General features: G+C 58.5%; 3 protein-coding genes across 3 annotated transcripts; 1 reads left to right on the top strand and 2 right to left on the bottom strand.

Annotated features, from left to right (window-relative positions):
* Positions 1-140: 140 nt before the first annotated feature.
* LOC134433512 (trafficking protein particle complex subunit 14-like) lies at positions 141-15,358 on the bottom strand. Its single transcript, XM_063182344.1, has 10 exons — positions 15,271-15,358; positions 14,090-14,291; positions 13,593-13,679; positions 11,196-11,316; positions 9,625-9,772; positions 8,496-8,578; positions 6,990-7,150; positions 5,271-5,398; positions 2,594-2,775; positions 141-308 (listed from the first exon to the last, which is right to left on the bottom strand). The coding sequence occupies exons 2-10, from the start codon at positions 14,190-14,192 to the stop codon at positions 152-154; spliced, it is 1,170 nt and encodes a 389-aa protein (XP_063038414.1). The 5' UTR covers positions 14,193-14,291; positions 15,271-15,358; the 3' UTR covers positions 141-151.
* Positions 15,359-16,306: 948 nt separating this feature from the next.
* On the bottom strand, positions 16,307-16,888 carry LOC134433516 (cGMP-specific 3',5'-cyclic phosphodiesterase-like; the record flags this gene model as incomplete). Its single annotated transcript, XM_063182350.1, has 1 exon — positions 16,307-16,888. A coding segment is annotated over exon 1 (363 nt), but the record flags the coding sequence as incomplete, so codon positions are not given.
* A 2,542-nt stretch (positions 16,889-19,430) lies between these two features.
* Positions 19,431-22,731, top strand: LOC134433514 (mannose-P-dolichol utilization defect 1 protein-like; the record flags this gene model as incomplete). Its single annotated transcript, XM_063182348.1, has 6 exons — positions 19,431-19,530; positions 19,848-19,913; positions 20,793-20,925; positions 21,567-21,652; positions 21,753-21,871; positions 22,582-22,731. Coding segments are annotated over exons 1-6 (642 nt in total), but the record flags the coding sequence as incomplete, so codon positions are not given.
* Between the last annotated feature and the right edge of the window lie 492 nt (positions 22,732-23,223).

The raw sequence follows: 23,223 nt of genomic DNA, 5'->3' as shown, positions 1-23,223 counted from the left end.
CCCTCACATTGTCCCCACGCTGTCCCCTCATTGTCCCCTTGCTATCCCCCCATTATCCCCACGCTGTCCCCCCAATGTCCCCCCACTGTCCCCTCATTGTCCCACACTGTCTCCCCACTGTCCCCTCACTGTCCCCCCGCTGTCCCCGCTGTCACTGGACGGGTGGCACCACGAGCACCTTGCACTCCCTCTTGGCGATCTTGTCCAGGGCCAGCACGGCTTTGTCACCCGCGGGCAGGTACAGGGGGCGGCCCACGGGGGACCCCACCGGGGGCGTGATGGCCCTGCGCTCCATGACGCTGCCGGACCTGGGGACAGGGACAGCACTGTCACCTCAGTGTCACCTCAGTGTCACCTGTGTCACCTACAGCATCCCTGTCACAGCCACAGTGTCCCTGTGTCACCCCCTGTGTCACCCCGGGGTGATGGCCCTGCGCTCCATGACACTGCCGGACCTGGGGACAGGGACAGCACTGTCACCTGTGTCACCTCAGTGTCACCTACAGTGTCCCTGTGTCACCCTCAGTGTCCCTGTGTCACCCCGGGGTGATGGCCCTGCGCTCCATGACACTGCCGGACCTGGGGACAGGGACAGCAGTGTCACCTGTGTCACCCGTGTGACCTCAGTGTCACCTGTGTGACCCCCTGTGTGACCTACAGTGTCCCTGTGTAACCTACAGTGTCCCTGTGTCACCCCCGGTGTCACCCCGGGGTGATGGCCCTGCGCTCCATGACGCTGCCGGACCTGGGGACAGGGACAGCAATGTCACCTGTGTCACCTGTGTGTCACCTGTGTCACCTACAGTGTCCCTGTGTCACCCCGGGGTGATGGCCCTGCGCTCCATCACACTGCCGGACCTGGGGACAGCAGTGTCACCTGTGTCACCTGTGTGTCACCTGTGTCACCCTCAGTGTCCCTGTGTCACCCCCTGTGTCACCCCGGGGTGATGGCCCTGCGCTCCATCACGCTGCCGGACCTGGGGACAGCAGTGTCACCTGTGTCACCTCAGTGTCCCTGTGTGTCACCTGTGTCGCTCTCGGGTCACCTACAGTGTCCCTGTGTCACCCAAGGCAGCAGTGGCAGCTCCCTGTGTCACCCCCAGCGTCGCCGTGTTCCCTTGGCACATCCCAGTCCCTCCCAGTGCCACCAGAATCCCCTCCCAGTTGCTCCCAGTAACCCCCAGTGCTCCCCCAGTCCCTCCCAGTCCCCCCAAATCCTCATCCCAGTAACTCCCAGTCCCCCCAGTCCCTCCCAGTGCCTCCCAGTGCCTCCCAGTATCCCCAAATCCTCATCCCAGTAACTCCCAGTTCCCCCAAATCCCCATCCCAGTGCCTCCCAGTCCCATCCCAGTCCCCCCAGTCCCTCCCAGTAACACCCAGTACCCCCAAAACCCCATCCCAAGTCCCTCCCAGTGCTCCCAGTACCCCCAAACCCCCTCCCAGTCCCTTCCCAGTCCCTCCCAGTGCCTCCCAGTGCCCCCAAATCCTCATCCCAGTCCCCCCGGTCCCTCCCAGTGCCCCAAAACCCCATCCCAGTGCCCCAGATTCTTATCCCAGTCCCTCCCAATGGCCCCAAACCTAATCCCAGTGCCTCCCAGTGCCTCCCAGTGCCTCCCAGTGCCTCCCAGTCCTCCCCAGTCCCCTCCCAGTGCCCCAAAATCCTCTCCCAGTCCTTCCCAATGTCCCCAAACCTTACCCCAGTGTGTCCCAGTGCCCCAAAACCTTATCCCAGTCCCTCCCAGTCCCTCCCAGTCCCCCCAAATCCTCATCCCAGTCGCTCCCAGTCCCATCCCAGTCTTCCCAGTACCTGTGCCCCAAACCCCCTCCCAGTCCCTTCCCAGTCCCCTCCCAGTGCCCCAAGACCCCACCCCAGTGCCCTCAAAGCCCCTTCCCAGCACCCCAAACCCCCTCCCAGTGTGTCCCAGTGTGTCCCAGTGCCCTCCCAGTGTGTCCCAGTCCCTCCCAGTGCCCCAAGACCCCGTCTCAGTCCCTCCGAGTCGCTCCCAGTGGCTCCCAGTCCCCCCAGATCCTCATCCCAGTCCCTCCCAGTGCCCTCCCAGTGTGTCCCAGTGCCCTCCCAGTGCCCCTCCAGTCCCTCCCAGTGTGTCCCAGTGTGTCCCAGTGTGTCCCAGTGCCTCCCAGTCCCCCTCCCAGTGCTCCCAGTGCCCTCCCAGTGCCTCCCAGTCCCTCCCAGTGCTCCCAGTACCTCCCAGTCCCTCCCAGTGCTCCCAGTGCCCTCCCAGTCCCCCTCCAGTCCCTCCCAGTGCCCTCCCAGTGTGTCCCAGTGCCTCCCAGTCCCTCCCAGTGCCCTCCAGTCCCCCTCCAGTCCCTCCCAGTGTGTCCCAGTGCCTCCCAGTCCCTCCCAGTGCTCCCAGTCCCTCCCAGTGCCTCCCAGTCCCTCCCAGTGCCTCCCAGTGCCCTCCCAGTCTCTCCCAGTGCCCTCCCAGTGCCTCCCAGTCCCCCTCCAGTCCCTCCCAGTGCCCTCCCAGTCCCTCCCAGTGCCCTCCCAGTGTGTCCCAGTGCCTCCCAGTCCCTCCCAGTGCCCTCCCAGTGTGTCCCAGTCCCTCCCAGCGCCCCCCAGTGCTCCCAGTACCTCATGAGGTGGCTGCGCGCCGGCTGCTGGTGGGAGAAGGACTGGGAGCGGCCGAGCCCGGCCACGAGCTCGCGCACGGCCGGGGAGCTGGGGCTGCTCCTGCGGGACAGCGGGCGCGCCTCGGCCGGGGCGCCGCTCACGCTGGCCGTGAACTGCAGCTTCAGCTTCATGTGCTGCGACAGCTGCGGGCACCGCCCGTCACTGCGAGCCACTGGGAGGGACTGGGAGGCGCTGGGAGGGACTGGGAGGCACTGGGAGGGCACTGGGAGGGACTGGGAGGGACTGGGAGGGACTGGGAGGGACTGGGAGGCACTGGGAGGGGCTGGGAGGGGCTGGGAGGGACTGGGAGGGACTGGGAGGGACTGGAAGGCACTGGGAGGGAGCTCTGGGGGAGCTTTGGGGCACTGGGAGGGACTGGGAGGGACTGGGAGGGACTGGGAGGGACTGGGAGGGGACTGGGAGGGCACTGGGAGACACTGGGAGGGACTGGGAGGGACTGGGAGGGACTGGGAGGGCACTGGGAGGGACTGGGAGGGACTGGGAGGGCACTGGGAGGGACTGGGAGGGACTGGGAGGGACTGGGAGGGCACTGGGAGGGCACTGGGAGGGCACTGGGAGGGCACTGGGAGGGACTGGGAGGGCACTGGGAGGGCACTGGGAGGGACTGGGAGGGCACTGGGAAGCACTGGGAGGGACTGGGAGGGCACTGGGAGGGACTGGGAGGGCACTGGGAGGGACTGGGAGGGACTGGGAGGGCACTGGGAGGCACTGGGAGGGACTGGGAGGGACTGGGAGGGACTGGGAGGCACTGGGAGGGACTGGGAGAGACTGGGAGTTACAGGGAGGGAGCTCTGGGGGAGCTTTGGGGCACTGGGAGGGGATCTGGAGACACTGGGAGGGACTGGGAGGGCACTGGGAGTTACTGGGATGGGGTTTATGGGCACTGGGAGGGCACTGGGAGGGCACTGGGAGTTACTGGGATGGGGTTTATGGGCACTGGGAGGGCACTGGGAGTTACTGGGATGGGGTTTATGGGCACTGGGAGGGCACTGGGAGGGCACTGGGAGGGCACTGGGAGGGCACTGGGAGTTACTGGGATGGGGTTTATGGGCACTGGGAGTTACTGGGAGGGAGTGTTTGGGGCACTGCGAGTTACCGGCACTGACTAGGAAGGAGTTTTGGGGGGCACTGGGATGTACTGGGAGTTACTGGGAGGGAGTTTGGGGGCACTGGGAGGGACTGGGAGGGACTGGGAGGGCACTGGGAGGCACTGGGAGGGACTGGGAGTTACAGGGAGCTACAGGGAGGGAGCTCTGGGGGAGCTTTGGGGCACTGGGAGGGGATTTGGAGACACTGGGAGGGACTGGGAGGGCACTGGGAGTTACTGGGATGGGGTTTATGGGCACTGGGAGGGCACTGGGAGGGCACTGGGGGTTACTGGGATGGGGTTTATGGGCACTGGGATAGACTGGGAGGCACTGGGAGTTACTGGGATGGGGTTTATGGGCACTGGGAGGAACTGGGATTCATTGGGAGGCACTGCGAGGGACTGGGAGACACTAGGAGGGACTGGGAGGGCACTGGGAGGACACTGGGATGGACTGGGAGACACTGGGAGGACACTGGGAGGGACTGGGAGGGCACTGGGAGGGCACTGGGATGGACTGGGAGGCACTGGGAGAGACTGGGAAACACTGGGAGGGCACTGGGAGTTACTGGGATGGGGTTTATGGGCACTGGGAGGGACTGGGAGGCACTGGGAGTTACTGGGAGGGACCTTTGTGGGCACTGGGAGGGAGTTTTGGGGGCACTGGGATGTACTGGGATAGACTGGGAGGCACTGGGAGTTACTGGGATGGGGTTTTAGGGGCACTGGGAGAGACTGGGAGTCACTGGGAGAAGAGTTCTGGGCATACTGGGAACACTGGGAATGGGATAATGACGAGGACAACGGGCACAGGGGTGACAGAGGTGACACTGGGGGGACACAGGTGGCACTGAGGGTGGCACAGGGGGTGGCACAGGGGGTGGCACTGACCTCGAAGAGCCCGGCCCGCAGCGCCTGGAACGGGGATACTGGGGATACTGGGAACACTGGGAACGGGATAACGATGGGGATAACGGGGACAGGGGTGACAGAGGTGACACTGGGGTGACATGGAAGGTGGCACAGGTGGCACAGGGGGTGGCACAGGTGGCACAGGGGGTGGCACTGACCTCGAAGAGCCCGGCCCGCAGCGCCTGGAACGGGGACACTGGGGATACTGGGAATGGGCTAACGGGGACAGGGGTGGCACTGGTGGCACTGGGGTGACACAGAAGGTGACACAGGTGACACTGAGGGTGGCACAGGTGGCACAGGGGGTGGCACTGACCTCGAAGAGCCCGCAGCGCCTGGAACGGGGACACTGGGGATACTGGGAATGGGCTAACGGGGACAGGGGTGGCACTGGTGGCACTGGGGTGACACGGGTGACACAGAAGGTGACACAGGTGGCACAGGGGGTGGCACTGACCTCGAAGAGCCCGCAGCGCCTGGAACGGGGACACTGGGGATACTGGGAATGGGATAATGGGGACAGGGGTGGCACTGGTGGCACTGAGGTGACACGGGTGACACAGAAGGTGACACAGGTGACACTGAGGGTGGCACAGGGGGCACAGGGGTGGCACTGACCTCGAAGAGCCCGGCCCGCAGCGCCTGGAAGGCCACCCGGAAGGTTCTGGCGCTGCCCTTGCGGGAGTAGCCCAGGTTGGTCAGGGGCGTGTGGCAAACCACGGAGTCCAGCGAGCCGCGGGCCTTCCCTGCAATTCCAGAACGTTCCGGGCACTCCGGGGCATTTTTGGGGATTTTTTTGGGAATTTTTGGGATTTTTTGGGGAATTTTAGGGGATTTTTTTGGGGAATTTTTGGGATTTTTTGGGGAATTTTAGGGGATTTTTTTGGGGAATTTTTGGGATTTTTTGGGGAATTTTAGGGGATTTTTTTGGGGGGAATTTTTGGGATTTTTTTGGGGAATTTTAGGGGATTTTTTTTTTTTTAATTTTTTGGGACTTTTAGGGATTTTTAGAGCGTTTTTTGGGGTATTTCAAGGTTTTTTTGGAGCTTTTTTGGCGGTTTTGGGTTCTGGGATTTGAAGGAATTTTTGGGGCTCTTTTGGGGATTTTTTGGGGGAATGTTTGGGGGGATTTTTTAGCCTTTTTTGGGGGATTCTTAGAGCATTTTTTGGGATATTTCAACTTTTTTTTTTTTTTGAGCATTTTTTGCGGTCCCCACCAATGTCCCCAAACCCCCAATGTCCCCAGGTGTCCCCAATCCCCCCAGTGTCCCTGCTGTCCCCAATGTCCTTGATGTCCCCAATGTCCCCAGGTGTCCCCAGTGTCCCCACCGGCGGTGGCCTCGGGGGTCCACACCAGCCGCACGGCCAGGAAGTCCTGCAGGTCCCCAATGTCCCCAAATGTCCCCAACATCCCCAATGTCCCCGATACCCCTGATGTCCCCAATGTCCCCAAGTGTCCCCACTGGTGGTGGCCTTGGGTGTCCAGACCACCCACACGGCCAGGAAGTCCTGCAGGTCCCCAGTGTCCCTAAATGTCCCCAATCCCCCCAGTTTCCCTGCTGTCCCCAATGTCCCCAAGTGTCCCCAGGTGTCCCCACTGGCGGTGGCCTCAGGTGTCCAGACCAGCCGGATGGCCAGGAAGTCCTGCAGGTCCCCAATGTCCCCAATGTCCCCAATCCCCCCAGTGTCCCCAGATGTCCCCAATGTCCCCAAGTGTCCCCACCGGCAGCGGCCTTGGGGGTCCACACGAGGCGCACGGCCAGGAAGTCCTGCAGGTCCCCAATGTCCCTAAATGTCCCCAATCCCCCCAACATCCCCAATCCCCCCCAGTTTCCCTGCTGTCCCCAATGTCCCCAGGTGTCCCCACCGGCGGTGGCCTCAGGTGTCCACACCAGCCACACAGCCAGGAAGTCCTGCAGGTCCCCAATGTCCCATTGTCCCCAACATCCCCAATGTCCCCGATGTCCCTAATGTCCCCAGTCCCCTCAATGTCCCCAATCCCCCCAATGTCCCCAAGTGTCCCCACCGGCGGTGGCCTCGGGGGTCCACACCAGCCGCACGGCCAGGAAGTCCTGCAGGTCCCCAATGTCCCCAAATGTCCCCAATTTCCCCAGTGTCCCCAATCCCCTCAATGTCCCCAACATCCCCAATACCCCAGCTGTCCCCAATGTCCCCAATTCCCCCAGTGTCCCCACCGGCGGTGGCCTCGGGGGTCCACACCAGCCGCACGGCCAGGAAGTCCTGCAGGTCCCCAATGTCCCCAATGTCCCCAATCCCCCCAATGTCCCCAATACCCCTGATGTCCCCAATGTCCCCAGGTGTCCCCAGTGTCCCCACCGGCGGTGGCCTCGGGGGTCCACACCAGCCGCACGGCCAGGAAGTCCTGCAGGTCGTTGAGCAGGGTGTAGGTGACGGTGAAGCGCTGCAGGGCCACCACGGGCGACTCGCACGTGGCCGTCATGACGAAGCGCGGCCGCTCCAGGCGGATGCTCGGCAGCCTGAGGGGACATCGGGGACATCGTGGGGACACCTGGGTGGCATCATGGGGACAGCCCCAGAGAAGAGCCAGAGAGCTCCGGGGATGTGGTGGCACCAGGACAATGAGGGCACAGTGGTGGTGGCACGTGGAGAGGTGGCCCTGGGCAACAAGGAAGGTCTGGAGGGCTTGGGGACATTGGGGACATGGTGGTGGCATCATGAGGACACCTCTGAAGGAGCCCCAAGAGGTCTGAGAATGGAGGGACATGGGGACAATGAGGGGACATTGATGGGACAAGTGGTGGTGGCACACATAGAAGAAGCCAAGAGGGTCTGGAGGGCTTGGGGACATTATGGGGACATGGGGGTGGCATCATGGGGACACTGCTGAAGGAGCTACAGAGAGCTCTGGTGATGTGGTGGCACCGGGACAATGAGGGGACAGTGATGGCACAGGAGGTGGTGGCACATGGAGGGGCCACCAGGAGGGTCTGCAGGGCTAGGGGACATTGGGGACATGGTGGTGGCATCATGGGGACACCTCTGAAGGAGCCCCAAGAGGTCTGAGAATGGAGGGACATGGGGACAATGAGGGGACAATGATGGGACAAGTGGTGGTGGCGCACATAGAAGAAGCCAAGAGGGTCTGGAGGGCTTGGGGACATCATGGGGACATTGAGGACACTGAGGTGGCATCTTGGGGACACCACTGAGGGAGCTACAGAGAGCTCTGGTGATGTGGTGGCACCAGGACAATGAGGGGACAGTGATGGCACAGGAGGTGGTGGCACATGGAGGGGCCACCAGGAGGGTCTGGAGAGCTTGGGGACATCATGGGGACACTGGGGACATCGGGGTGGCATCATGGGGACACTGCTGAAGGAGCTACAGAGAGCTCTGGGATGTGGTGGCACCGGGACAATGAGGTGACATTGATGGGACAAGTGGTGGTGGCACATGCAGGGGCCTGGAGAGCTTGGGGACATCATGGGGACATCATGGGGACACTGGGGACACGGTGGTGGCATCATCTGACAGCCTCAGAGGAGCCCCAAAGGGCCATAGGGACATGGTGGCACTGGGACAATGAGGGGACAATGAGGGGACAGGAGGTGGTGGCACTTGGAGGGGCCACCAGGAAGGTCTGGAGGGCTTGGGGACATCATGGGGACGTTGAGGTGGCATCGTGGGGAAGTCCAGAGAGGAGCCGAAGAACGTGCTGAGGATGGCGGGACACGGGGACAGCGAGGTGACAAGGAGGTGACACCGAGGTGGCGGCACGCCAGGAGGCTCTGGAGCCCTGGGGACACCGAGGTGACACCGAGGTGACAGCAGGTGGCAGAGGTGGCAGCAGGTGGCACTCACCGGTAGTGGGTGACGATGCTGTTGGTGAACGGCAGCTTCGGCGTCGACCAGCGCACCACGGCCACCAGCGGCACCTCCAGGCCCTGCGTGGGGACATCGCTGTCACCGCCGTGTCACCTCCGTGTCCCCAACGTCCCCAAGGCCACCGGGGACAACGGGGACTGTCACCAAGCCCGGGGACAGCACCGTCGGGGGGGGGTTGGTGGCATCTTGGGGGGCTTGCATGGGGTTGGTGGCCTTTGATTGTTGTCCCCAAGTGTCCCCAAGGCCCTCCCAGTGTCCCAAAGCCACCCCAAACCCCCTCAGGAACCACCGGGAACTGTCCCCAGCCTCGACCTGGGGACACTTTTGGTGCCACCAAGGTGGGACAAGTTTTTGGTGGCCCTCAATGGATGTCCCCAAGGCCACCCTGGTGCCCCCAGGCCCCCAGATACCCCCAAGAACTGTCCCCAAACTCAACTTGGGACACTTTTGGTGCCACCAAGGCAGGACGAGTCCCCTTGGCCCAGCCTGGTGGCCCTGGCTGGATGTCCCCAAGCGTCCCCCGGTGTCCCCAAGGCCCTGCCAGTGTCCCCAACCCCGACTTGGGGACACTTTTGGTGCCACCAACGCAGGACGAGTCCCCTTGGCGCAGCCTGGCGGCCCCGGCTGGATGTCCCCAAGTGTCCCCAGGTGTCCCCAAAGCCACCCAGGTGTCCCCAAGGCCCTCCCAGCGTCCGCAAACTCAACTTGGGGACACTTTTGGTGGCACCAACGCAGGACGAGTCCCCTTGGCCCAGCCTGGCGGCCCCGGCTGGATGTCCCCAAGTGTCCCCAAGAGTCCCCAGGTGTCCCCAAGGCCCTCCCAGTGTCCCCAACCCCGACTTGGGGACACTTTTGGTGCCACCAACGCAGGACGAGTCCCCTTGGCCCAGCCTGGCGGCCCCGGCTGGATGTCCCCAAGCGTCCCCAGGTGTCCCCAAAGCCACCCAGGTGTCCCCAAGGCCCTCCCAGCGTCCCCAAACTCAACTTGGGGACACTTTTGGTGCCACCAACGCAGGACGAGTCCCCTTGGCCCAGCCTGGCGGCCCCGGCTGGATGTCCCCAAGCGTCCCCAGGTGTCCCCAGGTGTCCCCAGGTGTCCCCTCACCTCCTTGGCGTCGCGGGGCGGCCGCTCGGGCGCCTGCAGCTGGAACAGGAAGTTCTGCTCCTCCAGGGCGCTCAGGGGACACGGCCACCGCGAGTGGCACCCGGGCACGCGGCAGAACGCGCCCACGGGCACCTCCCCGGAGTGGTGGCTGCGGGGACACGGCGACGCTCAGGGGACACTCAGGGGGGACAGGTCACGTCCCCAAGGTCACCACGGTCTCCCCACGCTGTCCCCAAAGTTCCTTCCCGTGCCTGAGGTCCTCACGGTCCCCACGCTGTCCCCAAGCTCTCCCCATTGTCCCCAAGGTCCCCACACTGTCCCCAAGCTCTCCCCATTGTCCCCAAGGTCTCCCCATTGTCCCCAAGGTCCCCACGTTGTCCCCAAGCTCTCCCCATTGTCCCCAAGGTCTCCACATTGTCCCCAAGGTCCCCACACTGTCCCCAAGCTCTCCCCACTGTCCCCAAGCTCTCCCCATTGTCCCCAAGGTCTCCCCATTGTCCCCAAGCTCTCCCCATTGTCCCAAGCTCTCCCCACTGTCCCAAGCTCTCCCCATTGTCCCCAAGGTCTCCCCATTGTCCCCAAGCTCTCCCCACTGTCCCCAAGGTCTCCCCATTGTCCCCAAGCTCTCCCCACTGTCCCCAAGGTCTCCCCATTGTCCCCAAGGTCTCCACGTTGTCCCCAAGCTCTCCCCATTGTCCCCAAGGTCTCCCCATTGTCCCCAAGGTCCCCACACTGTCCCCAAGCTCTCCCCATTGTCCCCAAGCTCTCCCCATTGTCCCCAAGGTCCCCACACTGTCCCCAAGGTCCCCACACTGTCCCCAAGCTCTCCCCATTGTCCCCAAGGTCTCCACAGCGTTCTCAAGATCTCCCCATTGTCCCCAAGGTCTTCATGATGTCCCCAAGGTCATGGCATTGTCCCCATGGTCCCCACATTGTCCCCATGATCACAGTGTTGTCCCCAAGGTCCTCATGGCATCCCCAAGGTCCCCACAGTGTGCTCAAGGTCCCCACGTTGTCCCCAAGGTCACAGCATTGTCCCCAAGGTCCTCATGGTGTCCCCAAGGTTCTGGTAATGTCCCCAAGGTCACAGCATTGTCCCCGAGGTCCTCATGGTGTCCCCAAAAGCCCTACACTGTCCCCAAAGTCCTCATGGCATCCCCAAGGTCCCCACAGTGTCCCCAAGGTCACAGCATTGTCCTCAAGGTTTCCACATTGTCCCCAAGGTCCCCACGGTGTCCCCAAGGTCCCCACGGTGTCCCCAAGGTCTCCCCAGGTCTCCCCACAGTTTCCCCAGCTGTCCCCAGGTGTCCCCGCATTGTCCCGAGGTGTCCCCAGCTCTCCCCCACATTGTCCCCAGCTGTCCCCAGGTCTCCCCAAAGTGTCCCCAAGTGTCCCCACACTGTCCCCAGGTCTCCCCAAGTGCCCCCAGATGCTCCCACATTGTCCCCAAGCTGTCCCCCAGGGGGCCCCCACATTGTGTCCCACGTGCTCCCAGATAACCCACACTGTCCCCAGGTGTCCCCAGGTGTCCCCAGGTGTCCCCAGGTGTCCCCAGGTGTCCCCAGGCTCACCAGACGTCGTCCACGAGCAGCACGGAGCCGTCGGGCATCACGGGCAGGTAACTGGCGTTGAAATTGGGCAGCACCTGCACGTCCCAGAGAGAGAGCTCCTCCTGCGAGCTGCCGTTCAGCACTGGGGACAGCATTGGGGACATTGGGGACATTGGGGACATTGGGGACATCATTGGGGACATCATTGGGGACACCTGCACGTCCCAGAGAGAGAGCTCCTCCTGCGAGCTGCCGTTCAGCACTGGGGACAGCATTGGGGACATTGGGGACATTGGGGACATTGGGGACATCATTGGGGACAGTGGGGACATTGGGGACACCTGCACGTCCCAGAGAGAGAGCTCCTCCTGCGAGCTGCCGTTCAGCACTGGGGACAGCATTGGGGACATTGGGGACATTGGGGACATTGGGGACATCATTGGGGACAGTGGGGACATTGGGGACATCATTGGGGACAGCATTGGGGACACCTGCACGTCCCAGAGAGAGAGCTCCTCCTGCGAGCTGCCGTTCAGCACTGGGGACAGTGGGGACAGTGGGGACATTGGGGACATTGGGGACATCATTGGGGACATTGGGGACAGTGGGGACATTGGGGACAGCATTGGGGACAGTGGGGACATCATTGGGGACACCTGCACGTCCCAGAGAGAGAGCTCCTCCTGCGAGCTGCCGTTCAGCACTGGGGACATTGGGGACAGTGGGGACATTGGGGACATCACTGGGGACAGCATTGGGGACATTGGGGACATTGGGGACATCACTGGGGACAGCATTGGGGACATTGGGGACATTGGGGACATCACTGGGGACAGCATTGGGGACATTGGGGACATCATTGGGGACATTGGGACATCATTGGGGACATCATTGGGGACATTGGGGACATCATTGGGGACACCTGCACGTCCCAGAGAGAGAGCTCCTCCTGCGAGCTGCCGTTCAGCACTGGGGACATTGGGGACAGTGGGGACATTGGGGACATCACTGGGGACAGCATTGGGACATTGGGGACATTGGGGACATCACTGGGGACAGCATTGGGGACATTGGGGACATTGGGGACATCACTGGGGACAGCATTGGGGACATTGGGGACATCATTGGGGACATTGGGGACATCATTGGGGACATCATTGGGGACATTGGGGACATCATTGGGGACACCTGCACGTCCCAGAGAGAGAGCTCCTCCTGCGAGCTGCCGTTCAGCACTGGGGACAGTGGGGACAGTGGGGACATTGGGGACATCACTGGGGACAGCATTGGGGACATTGGGGACATCACTGGGGACAGCATTGGGGACATTGGGGACATTGGGGACATCACTGGGGACAGCATTGGGGACATTGGGGACATCATTGGGGACATTGGGGACATCATTGGGGACATCATTGGGGACATTGGGGACATCATTGGGGACACCTGCACGTCCCAGAGAGAGAGCTCCTCCTGCGAGCTGCCGTTCAGCACTGGGGACAGTGGGGACAGTGGGGACATCATTGGGGACATTGGGGACATCATTGGGGACATCATTGGGGACATCATTGGGGACACTGGGGACATTGGGGACAGTGGGGACATCACTGGGGACATTGGGACACCTGCACGTCCCAGAGAGAGAGCTCCTCCTGCGAGCTGCCGTTCAGCACTGGGGACAGTGGGGACATCATTGGGGACATCATTGGGGACAGTGGGGACATCATTGGGGACATTGGGGACAGCATTGGGGACACCTGCACGTCCCAGAGAGAGAGCTCCTCCTGCGAGCTGCCGTTCAGCACTGGGGACAGTGGGGACATTGGGGACATTGGGGACATCATTGGGGACAGCATTGGGGACATTGGGGACATTGGGGACATTGGGGACATCATTGGGGACATCATTGGGGACATTGGGGACATTGGGGACATTGGGGACATCATTGGGGACATTGGGGACACCTGCACGTCCCAGAGAGAGAGCTCCTCCTGCGAGCTGCCGTTCAGCACTGGGGACAGCATTGGGGACATTGGGGACATCATTGGGGACATTGGGGACATCATTGGGGACACCTGCACGTCCCAGAGAGAGAGCTCCTCCTGCGAGCTGCCGTTCAGCACTGGGGACACAGGGGACATCCAGGACATTGGGGACAGCATTGGGGACATCATTGGGGACATTGGGGACATCACTGGGGACACAGGGGACATCCAGGACATTGGGGACAAGGGGAACATGACTGGGGACACTAAGGACATCAGGAGTGACCCTCTCCCCTTTCCCCCCCTCCCACCCTCTTTGTCCCAACCCCCACAAACGTCCCCAACCCCTCGATGTCCCAACCCCCCAATGTCCCCAATGTCCCCAGCTGTCCCCAACCCCTCCCGATGTCCCCAGCTGTCCCCAAGCTGTCACCTTTGAGCACGGTCAGGTACTTTCCGGACACGGTCACCTGGCGGCAGCGGACACGGGGGGGTGGCAGCACCGTCAGCAGCGTGGACACTGTGGGGACACCAGGGGACAATCAGGGGACACTTGGGGACAATCAGGGACACTTGGGGACAGCCAGCCAGGGCCACCAGGCTGGGCTGAGAGGCTTTGTCCCACCTTGGTGGCACCAAAAGTGTCCCCAGGTCGGGGTTGGGGACAATCCCCGGGGGCTCCTGAGGGGTTTGGGGCACTTGGGGTCACCCAGGGTGGCCTTGGGGACACTTGGGGACAGCCAGCCAGGGCCACCAGGCTGGGCTGAGGGGTCTTGTCCCACCTTGGTGGCACCAAAAGTGTCCCCAGGTTGGGGTTGGGGACAATCCTCAGCGGTTCCTGAAGAAACGGGATGGCTTGGGGACACTTGGGGACACTAGAGGAGGGGAGGTGACACCTTGGGGACATCTGGAGACACTTGGGGACCTCACCTTGAGCCTTGAAGGCGCCGTGCTGCTGCCGGAACACCTGGCCGGGGGCGCGGCCCTGGAGCAGCCTCAGGTACCCCCCTGGCCCTGTCCCTGTCCCTGTCATTGTCACCTGGCCCGTCCCTGTCCCTGTCCCTGTCCCTGTCCCTGTCCCCTCCTGCAGCTCCGGGGGCTCCGTGTCCCGCTGCCACACGGTCACCACGATCTGGGGACACCAAGGGACACCGCGGGTCACCAAAGTGTCCCCAAGGTGTCCCCAAGGTGTCCCTCCCCATCCCATTCCCGATGTCCCCAAAATGACTCCAAAGTGTCTCAAATATGTCCCCACGTTGTCCCCAAGGTCCCTCCCCATCCCATTCCCGATGTCCCCTCATTGTCCCCAAGGCTCCTCCCATTCCAAGTGTCCCCAAATGTCCCCAAGGTCCCTCCCCATCCCATTCCTGATGTCCCCAAAGTGTCCCCAAGGCCCTTCCCATTCCCAATGTCCCCATTGTCCCCAAGGTCCCTTCCCATCCTATTCCCAGTGTCACCAAGGTCCTTCCCCATTCCATTTCCAATGTCCCCAAGTGTCTCCAATGTCCCCAGTTGTCCCCAATGTCCCAAAGTGTCCCCAAGGTGGCCTCCAAGTCCCTCCCTATCCCACTCCCAATGTCCCAAATGTCCCCAAAGTGTCCCCAAAGGTCCCCAGAGTCCCTCCCCATCCCATTCCCAATGTCCCCAAAGTCCCCAAATGTCCCAAGGCCCCTCCCATTCCCAATGTCCCCAGCTGTCCCCAAAAATGTCCCCAGAGTGTCCCCAAGATCCCCAAAGTGTCCCCAAGTGTCTCCAATGTCCCCAATTGTCCCCAAGTCCCTCCCCATCCTATTCCCAATGTCCCCAAGGTGTCCTCAAGGCATCCCAAGATGTCCCCAATTCTCCCCAAAACAGGTCCCCAAGTGTCCCCAAAGTCCCCAGGTGTCCCCAATGTCCCCGAAGTGTCCCCAAGGTGTCCCCAATGTCCCAAAGTGTCCCAAAGTGTCCCCAAGGTGTCCCCAAGGTGTCCCCAATGTCCAAAGTGTCCCCAATGTCCCCAAGTGTCCCCAAAGTGTTCCCAAATGTCCCCAAAGTGTCCCCAAAGTGTCCCCAATGTCCCAAAGTGTCCCCAAGGTGTCCCCAATGTCCCCAAGTGTCCCCAGTGTCCCCACCTTGGCCTTGGCGGTGCCGGGCGGGAGCCGGTCCAGGGCCACGGTGAGGGGAAAATCACCTCGTCCTGGGAGATGATGGGGTCATCAACGGGAGCTGGGGAAAAACAGGGAAATTGGGAAAAATGGGGAAAAAATGGGAAAAATGGGGGAAAATTGGGAAAAAATGGGAGAAAATTGGGAAAAACGGGAGAAAACGGGGAAAAAAATGGGGAAAATCAATGGGGAAATGAGCTCGTCCTGGGAGATGATGGGGTCATCAACGGGGAGCTGGGGGAAAAAACAGGGAAATTGGGAAAAATGGGAAAAAAATGGAAAAAAATGGGAAAAATGGGGGAAAACGGGGAAAAAATGGGGAAAATCAATGGGGAAATGAGCTCGTCCTGGGAGATGATGGGGTCATCAACGGGGAGCTGGGGAAAAAACAGGGAAATTGGGGAAAAATGGGGAAAAATGGGGGAAAAAATGGGAAAAAATTGGGAAAAATGGGGGGAAAAAAGGAAAACCAAGGAAAACCAGGAAAATTCAAGGAAAAATGGGAAAATCCAAGGAGAAATGGAAAAAAAACAAAGAAAAATGGGAAAAAAAAAGTAGGAAAATGGGAAAAATTCAAGGAGAAATGGGAAAACCCAGGGAAAAATGGGGGAAATTGGGAAAAAATGGGGGGAAATGGGGGGAAAATAGGAAAACCAAGGAAAAATTCAAGGAAAAAAGGGGAAAACCCCAGGAAAACCAGAACCGCCCCACCCGCGAGGAGCCCGAAATTCCAGAAGGTTCCGCCGCTCACCCCCGGGCCGGCGCCGCCCGCGGGGCCCCGCGAGTGCGTGAGGAGCGCGCGGCACTCCCGGAAGAGCGGCGGCGGCTCCCGGGAATCGTCGGCGTTGCCGGAATTCCCGAAGTTATCCCCGGGATCGTTGGCGGGATTGGCCTCCTCCTCATGGCGGGCGCGGCTGTCGCCGCTGGTGACGGTGGCGAGCGCCGAGAGCGACGCGGCGAGCTGGGCCCACGGCGACGCGCCCGGCACGCTCCCGCCACAAGGGGCGGGGCCGCCGCCGGGGTGGGCGGGGCCGCTGTCTGGGTGGGCGGGGCTTTGGCTGGGGTGGGCGGGGTTTGACCCGGAGTGGGCGGGGCTTCTGTCGGGGTGGGCGGGAGTTCCCTCAGGATTTTTATCGGGGTTTTTATCGGGGTTTTTATCGGGATTTCTGTCGGGATTTTTATCGGGATTTCTGTCGGGGTTCGCGGCGTTTCTGCGCAGCACCAGCAGGAAGCGCACGGTCTCGCCCAGGTACAGGTGGTTGCGGCGGGGCAGGGCGCGGTAACCGGAGGAATCTCCCGCCAGAAATTCCCGCGGAGGGAAGGGGACGGCGGGGAAGTACATGGAGTAATCGCATTGGGATTCCATGGGGATAGCGGGGGGAAATGGGGAAAAATGAGGGGAATAGGAGAGGAAAATTGGAGGAAAATTGGGGAAAATATTAGGGAAAAAATGGAGTAAAATTGGAGAAAATATTAGGGGAGAAATGGAGGAAAATTGGGGAAAATATTAGGGGGAAATGGAGAAAATATTAGGGGAAAATGGAGAAAAATTGGGGAAAATATTACGAAAAAAAATGAAGGAATATTGGGGAAAATATTAGGGAAAAATGGAGAAAAATTGGAGAAAATGTTAGGGGAGAAATGGAGGAAAATTGGGGAAAATATTAGGAAAAAATGGAGGAATATTGGGGAAAATATTAGGGAAAAATGGAGGAATATTGGGAAAATATTAGGGGAGAAATGGAGGAATATTGGGGAAAATATTAGGGGAAAGATGGAGGAATATTGGGGAAAATATTAGGAAAAAAATTGAGGAATATTGGGGAAAATATTCGGGAGAAATGGAGGAATATTGGGGAAAATATTAGGGGAAAAATGGAGGAATATTGGGGAAAATATTAGGGGAAAGATGGAGGAATATTGGGGAAAATACTAGGGGAAAATGGAAGAAAATTGGGGGAAATATTAGGGGAAAAAAAAGAAAAATGTTAGAGAAATAGGAGGGAAAATAATGGGGAAAACTAGGAGGGAAAATGGGGAAAATAGGAGGGAAAATATCTGAGAATTCAGAGGTTAAATCCTGAAGGAATTTCAGGAATATTTGGGGTAAAAATGAGGGGAAAATATGGGAGAGAAAGGTGGGGATGGAGGGGTTAAATCCTGAGGGAATTTCCGGAATTTTGGGGTTAAATCCTGGCAGAATTTTGGGAATTTTCGGGATTTTTTTGGAATTTTTGAGGGATTAAATCCAGGAGTTTTGGCCTTAAATCCCGAGGAAATGTCGGGAATTTTGGGGAATTTGGGGGGGTTAAATCCAGAGGGAATTCCGGGAATTTTGGCGTTTAAATCCCGATGGAATTCCGGGAATATCGATGGGATTGGGGGGGATAAATCCCGGGAGAAATTCGGGAATTTTTAGGGAATTTTGGCAGGATAATGGAGTTAAATCCCTGAAAAAATCCGTGAATTTTGGGGAAATATTGAGGGAATTTTGAGGTTTAATCCCAAGAAAATTCCGGGAATTCTGGAGGAATATTGGGGGAAATTTTGGGGTTCAATCCCAGAAAAATTCTGGGAATTTTCAGGAATTGTGGAGTAATTTTTGGGGGGATAATGGGAGTTAAATCCCAGAAAAAATCCGGGAATTTTGGACAAATATTGGCGGAATTTTGGGGTTAAATCCCAGAAAAATTCTGGGAATTTTGGGGAATTTTGGAGGAATATTGGGGGAATTTTGGGATTAAATCCCCAGAAAATTCCGGGAATTTTGGACAAATATTGGGGGGAATTTTAGGGTTCAATCCCGAGAAAATTCCGGTAATTTTGGGGCAATCCCGGGGGAAGGACGAGAGAAAATCCCGAGGATTTTGGGGCCTTAAATCCCGAGGAAATCCCGGAAATTTTGGGGAATTTTACGGTGATAACGGGAATTAAATAATGGCAGAATCACGGGAACACCGGAGGATAACGAGGGGTCTGAGGGGGCGCAAAATCCCGGGAATTTTGGGGTTAAATCCCAGAAATATTCCGGAAATACCGGCAGGATAACGGGGGGTTCCGGAGGGGAATCCTCGGTTACCGGGGGGTTACCGGGGGTGTCTCGGGCCTGGTCTGGGGTTACCGGGAGGGTCCTGTGGGGGTCCCGGGCCTGGTCCGGGGTTACCGGAGGGGTCCCGGAGTTACCGGGGGGTTCTGAGGGGGGGGGGTCCCGGCTCCGGTCCGGGGTTACCGGGGGGGGGGGGGGATCCCGGAGGGTCCCGGCTCCGGTCCGGGCCCGTTCAGCGCTTCCGGGTGCGGCTTGGCGAATGCGTACGGCGGCGCCGGCACGCATGGCGGCGTCCATGGGTGTATTGCGCATGCGCAACACGAATGGAGGCGTACGGAGGCGCCGGTAAACATGGCGGCGCCCGTGCATGCATAGCGCATGCGCGAAAGGGATAAGAAAGCACGGAAACCTTGCCCTATATGGCCGTGTGTGCGTCTTCACTGCGCATGCGCGGAGGAAAAAGGGGGAAAGGTTCATTTTGGACGTTCCGGAATCTCAAAGTTTTGGGATTTGGACGCCCAAAAATTCGTCCTGAATGGGTTGAGACCCCCAGAATCTCTCTGGGACCCCAAAAATCTCCGTCTAAAGCGAGTCAGTGACGTTCCTGGACCCCCCAAATCTCTCGAAGTCCCTCAAGCTCGGGGCCTGGACCACTCTGGAATCCCCCAAAGTCGAAATACTCAAGACCCCGCAAATTTGTGTTCGTCATCTACATTTGAGGCTTTAAAGAGAAGATTTGGTAAGGGATTTTTGGGAGTTCAGAGCCCCCCCGACACAAAATTTGGGTGAATTTGGTGGATTTCTGTGGGATTCGGGGGATTTAAAACTTCAATCGTATTAATAAAAAACTGACCAATCACAGCTCGCCGCACCAGCGGGGGGTGGAGCCTTACGCCTACTGAACCAATCGCGTTGCGCAATAAACCGTTGATCAATCACAACTTGGTGCTTATTTTGATTGACAGTCAACTACGCTATCCTAACTAATAGAATTACGGGGTGTGTTTAGAGGGGCGGGATTTTCTGGCGTCTCAGCCAATCACGACGTACGCGGGGCGTTTCCCACCCGTTTCCCCTCAGCGCGGGAGCCGCCATGGAGCCGCTCCGGCCTTGGCTCGTCCCGTTCCTGCTGCCCGAGCACTGCTTCGACCGATTCTTCCTCCACTTCCAGCTGCTCGATGGTGCCGGAGGGGCGCGGGGAGCGGTTTTCGGGCTTTTCGGGGCTTTTCGGGCGGTTTGAGCGGGATTTTGGGGCTCCTTTAAGGGCTGTGGGGGCGGCCGCCATTTTGGTTACGGGCGGGAGTTGTGACGGGCGCCGCCATCTTGGTTTAGGGCGCGGGAAAAGTGCGCCGCCATCTTTGATTTGGCTGTGAGGCGATGCCGCCGCCATCTTTGTTTTGGGTGTGGGGGATCCAAATTTTGAGGAATTTTGACGGATTTTGCGAAATTTTTGATAATTTTGGGGTCACTTTACCTCACCTTTCTCCTTTCTCCACAGTTCCGTGCCTAAAAATCCTCCTGAGCAAAGTTCTGGGCTATGGAATCGTGGCAGGATCCGTCCTGGGTGAGGGCCTGGGGAGATTTTGGGGGTTCTAGGCAGGATTTTGTGGGTTTTGGGGTCCCAGTTTATTTTAGGGTTCATTTGGTGGATTTTGGGGTGTTTCTTTGAACATCCCGATCCATTTCTGCCCCTCCAATAAAAGTCCTTGGGCTACTGAAGGTTTGAGGGACAATGGAGACATTTTAGAAGTAATTTTGGGGTACTTCTGAGGGGTTTCGGGGTGGATTTGGGGGTTTTTTTGGGTTTTGATGCCATTTCTTCCCCCAGCGAAGGTCCCCCATCGACTGAAGGTTTGGGGGTCCCTGGGGGGACATTTAAGAATAATTTTGAGGTATTTTTAAGCGATTTTGGGGTGGATTTTTGGGGGTTTTTTGAGTTTTAACCCCATTTCCCCCCCGCCCTCAGTGAAGCTCCCCCAGCAGCTGAAGATTTGGAGGTCCCTGCGGGGAGTTTGGGGTATTTTTAAGCCATTTTGGTGTATTTTTAAGCAGTTTTTTTCACATTTTGGGCTGGATTTTTGGATTTTTTGGGATTTTACCCCATTTTCTCCCCCTCTCAGTGAAGGTGCCCCAGCTGCTGAAGGTTTGGGTGTCCCTGAGGGGGGAATTTTGGGGCCATTTTGGGGTATTTTGAAGCTGTTTTGAGATATTTTAGAGCGGTTTGGGGGTATTTTGAGCTGGATTTTGGGGATTTTTGGGGGATTTTACCCCATTTTCTCCCCCCCTCAGTGAAGGTGCCCCAGCTGCTGAAGGTTTGGAGGTCCCTGGGGGGAGTTTGGGGTATTTTTAAGCCATTTTGGGGTATTTTTAAGCAGTTTTTTTCTTATTTTGAGCTGGATTTTGGGGATTTTTTGGGGATTTTACCCCATTTTCTCCCCCTCAGTGAAGGTGCCCCAGCTGCTGAAGGTTTGGGGGTCCCGCAGTGGCGGGGGGCTCAGCCTCCCCTCGGTGCTGCTGGAGCTGCTGGCCCTGGGGGGCTCCGTGGGCTACGGCTGCGCCAGGGGCTTCCCCTTCAGGTCAGGCGGGGAAATTTGGGGGATTTTTGGGGGATTTTGGGGGGGTTCTGGGAAGTTTGGGAGGGATTTGAGGGGGTTCGGAGAGATTTTGGGGGGGTTCTGGGACATTTCGGGGAGCTTAAAATGGGGGTTTGGGGTGGATTTTTGGACTCGGGGAGTCTGGGAAGGTCTGAAGCAAATTTTGGGAAGTTTTGGGGGGATTTAAGGAAATTTTTGGGTGTCTGGGAGGGATTGTGGGGGTTTGGGGGGGGTTCAAAGTGGGGTTTGGTGTGGATTTTGGGCGTTTCAGGGGCTTTGGGGAGGATTTTGGGGTGGTTTAGGGGATTTGGGGTTCTGGGAGGGATTTTGGGGGATTCAGGAAGATTTTGGGGGGATTTCAGGTGTATTTGGGGGGGGTCTGGGAAGGTCTGGAGGGGATTTGGGAGAGTTTTGGGGGGTCCTGGAGGGATTTTGGGGTATTTGGAATAGATTGGGGGAGTTTTGGAGGAATTTGGGAAAGTTTTGGGGTGTTTTGGGTGCATTTTGAGCCATTTCCCTTGGGATTTTCCCCATTTTTCCCCTCCTGGGGGGGTTTTGGGACCCCCCACCCCAATTTTTGAAGGGGTCCCGACCCCTCCCTGACCCCCCCAAAATCCCAACAGCGCCTGGGGGGAGTCGCTCTTCCTCCTCCTGCAGACCCTCACCCTCCTCTTCCTCATCCTGCACTTCGGGGGCCGCACGGGCCGAGGTTGGTGCCGAGTTTTGGGTGAAATTTTGGGATTTTTTTTGGGGTTTTTTTTGGGGTTTTTTGGGGATCCTTCACCCCCTTTGTGTCCCCTCCCCCCCAGGGCTGGCGCTCGTGGCCGTTTTTGGGGCGTTTTTGGGGATTTTGGTGTCACCTCTGACCCCGCTGAGCTTCGTCACCACCCTGCAGGCCCTGAACCTGCCCATCATCATCCTCAGCAGGGTGAGGGGTCTGGGGGGGGATTTGGGGGATTTTGGGGGGTCCTGGGGGGATTCTGAGGGGTTTTGGGAGAATTTTGGGGGGTCCTGGAGGGATTTGGGGGAGTTGAAAGGGGTTTTGGGGGATTTTAGGGGTCCTGGAGGGGTTTTGGGGGGGCTTAGAAGGATTTTGGGGGATCCTGGAGGGCTCTGGGGAGGATTTGGGGGTTCTGGGGGGATTTTGGGGAGGATTTTGGGGATCCTGAAGGGGTTTGGGGAGATTTTGGGGCATTTTGGGGAGGATTTTGAGGGGTCCTGGGGGGATTTGGGGGATTTTGTGAGATTTTGGGGAGTCCTGGAGAGTTTTTGGGGGAGCTTGGAGGGGTTAAAGGGAGTTGGGGAGGATTTGGGGAAAAATTTGGGGGCTCCTGGGACATTTTGGGGTGTCCTGAAGAGGTCTGGGAGAAATTTGGGGAGGTCCTGGGTGGATTTGGGGAGATTTTGGGGGATCCTGAGGGGGATTTAGGGAGAATTTTGCAATTTTTTTTTTTTTTTTTTGCCCAAACTCCACCAAATTCTCTTGGGGATTTCACGATAATTTTGGGTCATTTTGTTGGTTTTTTTTTTTTTTTTTTTTCCCTCCTTCTTTGGAAATTTTCAACTTTTGGGGCTCCCAAATTTTTGGGAACCCCCCCCCCCCCCAAAAAAAGCCCCAAAATTTCCCCCCTTTCCCAGCTGATCCAGATCGTCACCAACGCCCGGCAGGGCCACACGGGGCAGCTCTCGGGGGTCTCCACGGGGCTCCTCTTTGGGGGGGCCCTGGCTCGGATCTTCACCTCCCTCACGGTGAGACCCCTCCCCAAAAAACACCCCAAAATCCCAAAAATCCTCCCCAAAAAATCCTGGATCCAAAAATCCACCCAGAACCCCCAAAAAACCCCCAAATTCCTACCAAAAAAAAAAAACCCAAATTTTTACTCAAATTCACCCCAAATTCACCCCACTCACAGTGAGACCCCTCCCCAAAAAACCCCAAAATCCCCCAAACACACCCCAAAAAATCCTGGATCCAAAAATCCACCCAGAACCCCCCAAAAACCCCCAAATTCCTACCAAAAAAAACACCCCCAAATTTTTACTCAAATTCACCCCAAATTCACCCCAAATTCACTGTGAGACCCCTCCCAAAAAACCCCAAATCCCAAAAATCCTCCTCAAAAAATCCTGGATCCTAAACCCCCCCCAAAATCCCCCAAACCCTTCCAAACACCCCAAAATTTCTTCCAAACCCCCCAAAATTCCCCAAATTCCACCCCAAAATCCCCCAAATTCGACCCCAAAATCCCCCAAATTTTCCCAAAATCCTTTTCAAATTCA

Source organism: Melospiza melodia, unplaced genomic scaffold (genome assembly GCF_035770615.1).
Source record: "Melospiza melodia melodia isolate bMelMel2 unplaced genomic scaffold, bMelMel2.pri scaffold_184, whole genome shotgun sequence".
NCBI lineage: Eukaryota > Metazoa > Chordata > Aves > Passeriformes > Passerellidae > Melospiza > Melospiza melodia.
This window is presented reverse-complemented; position numbering and strand designations above follow the sequence as displayed.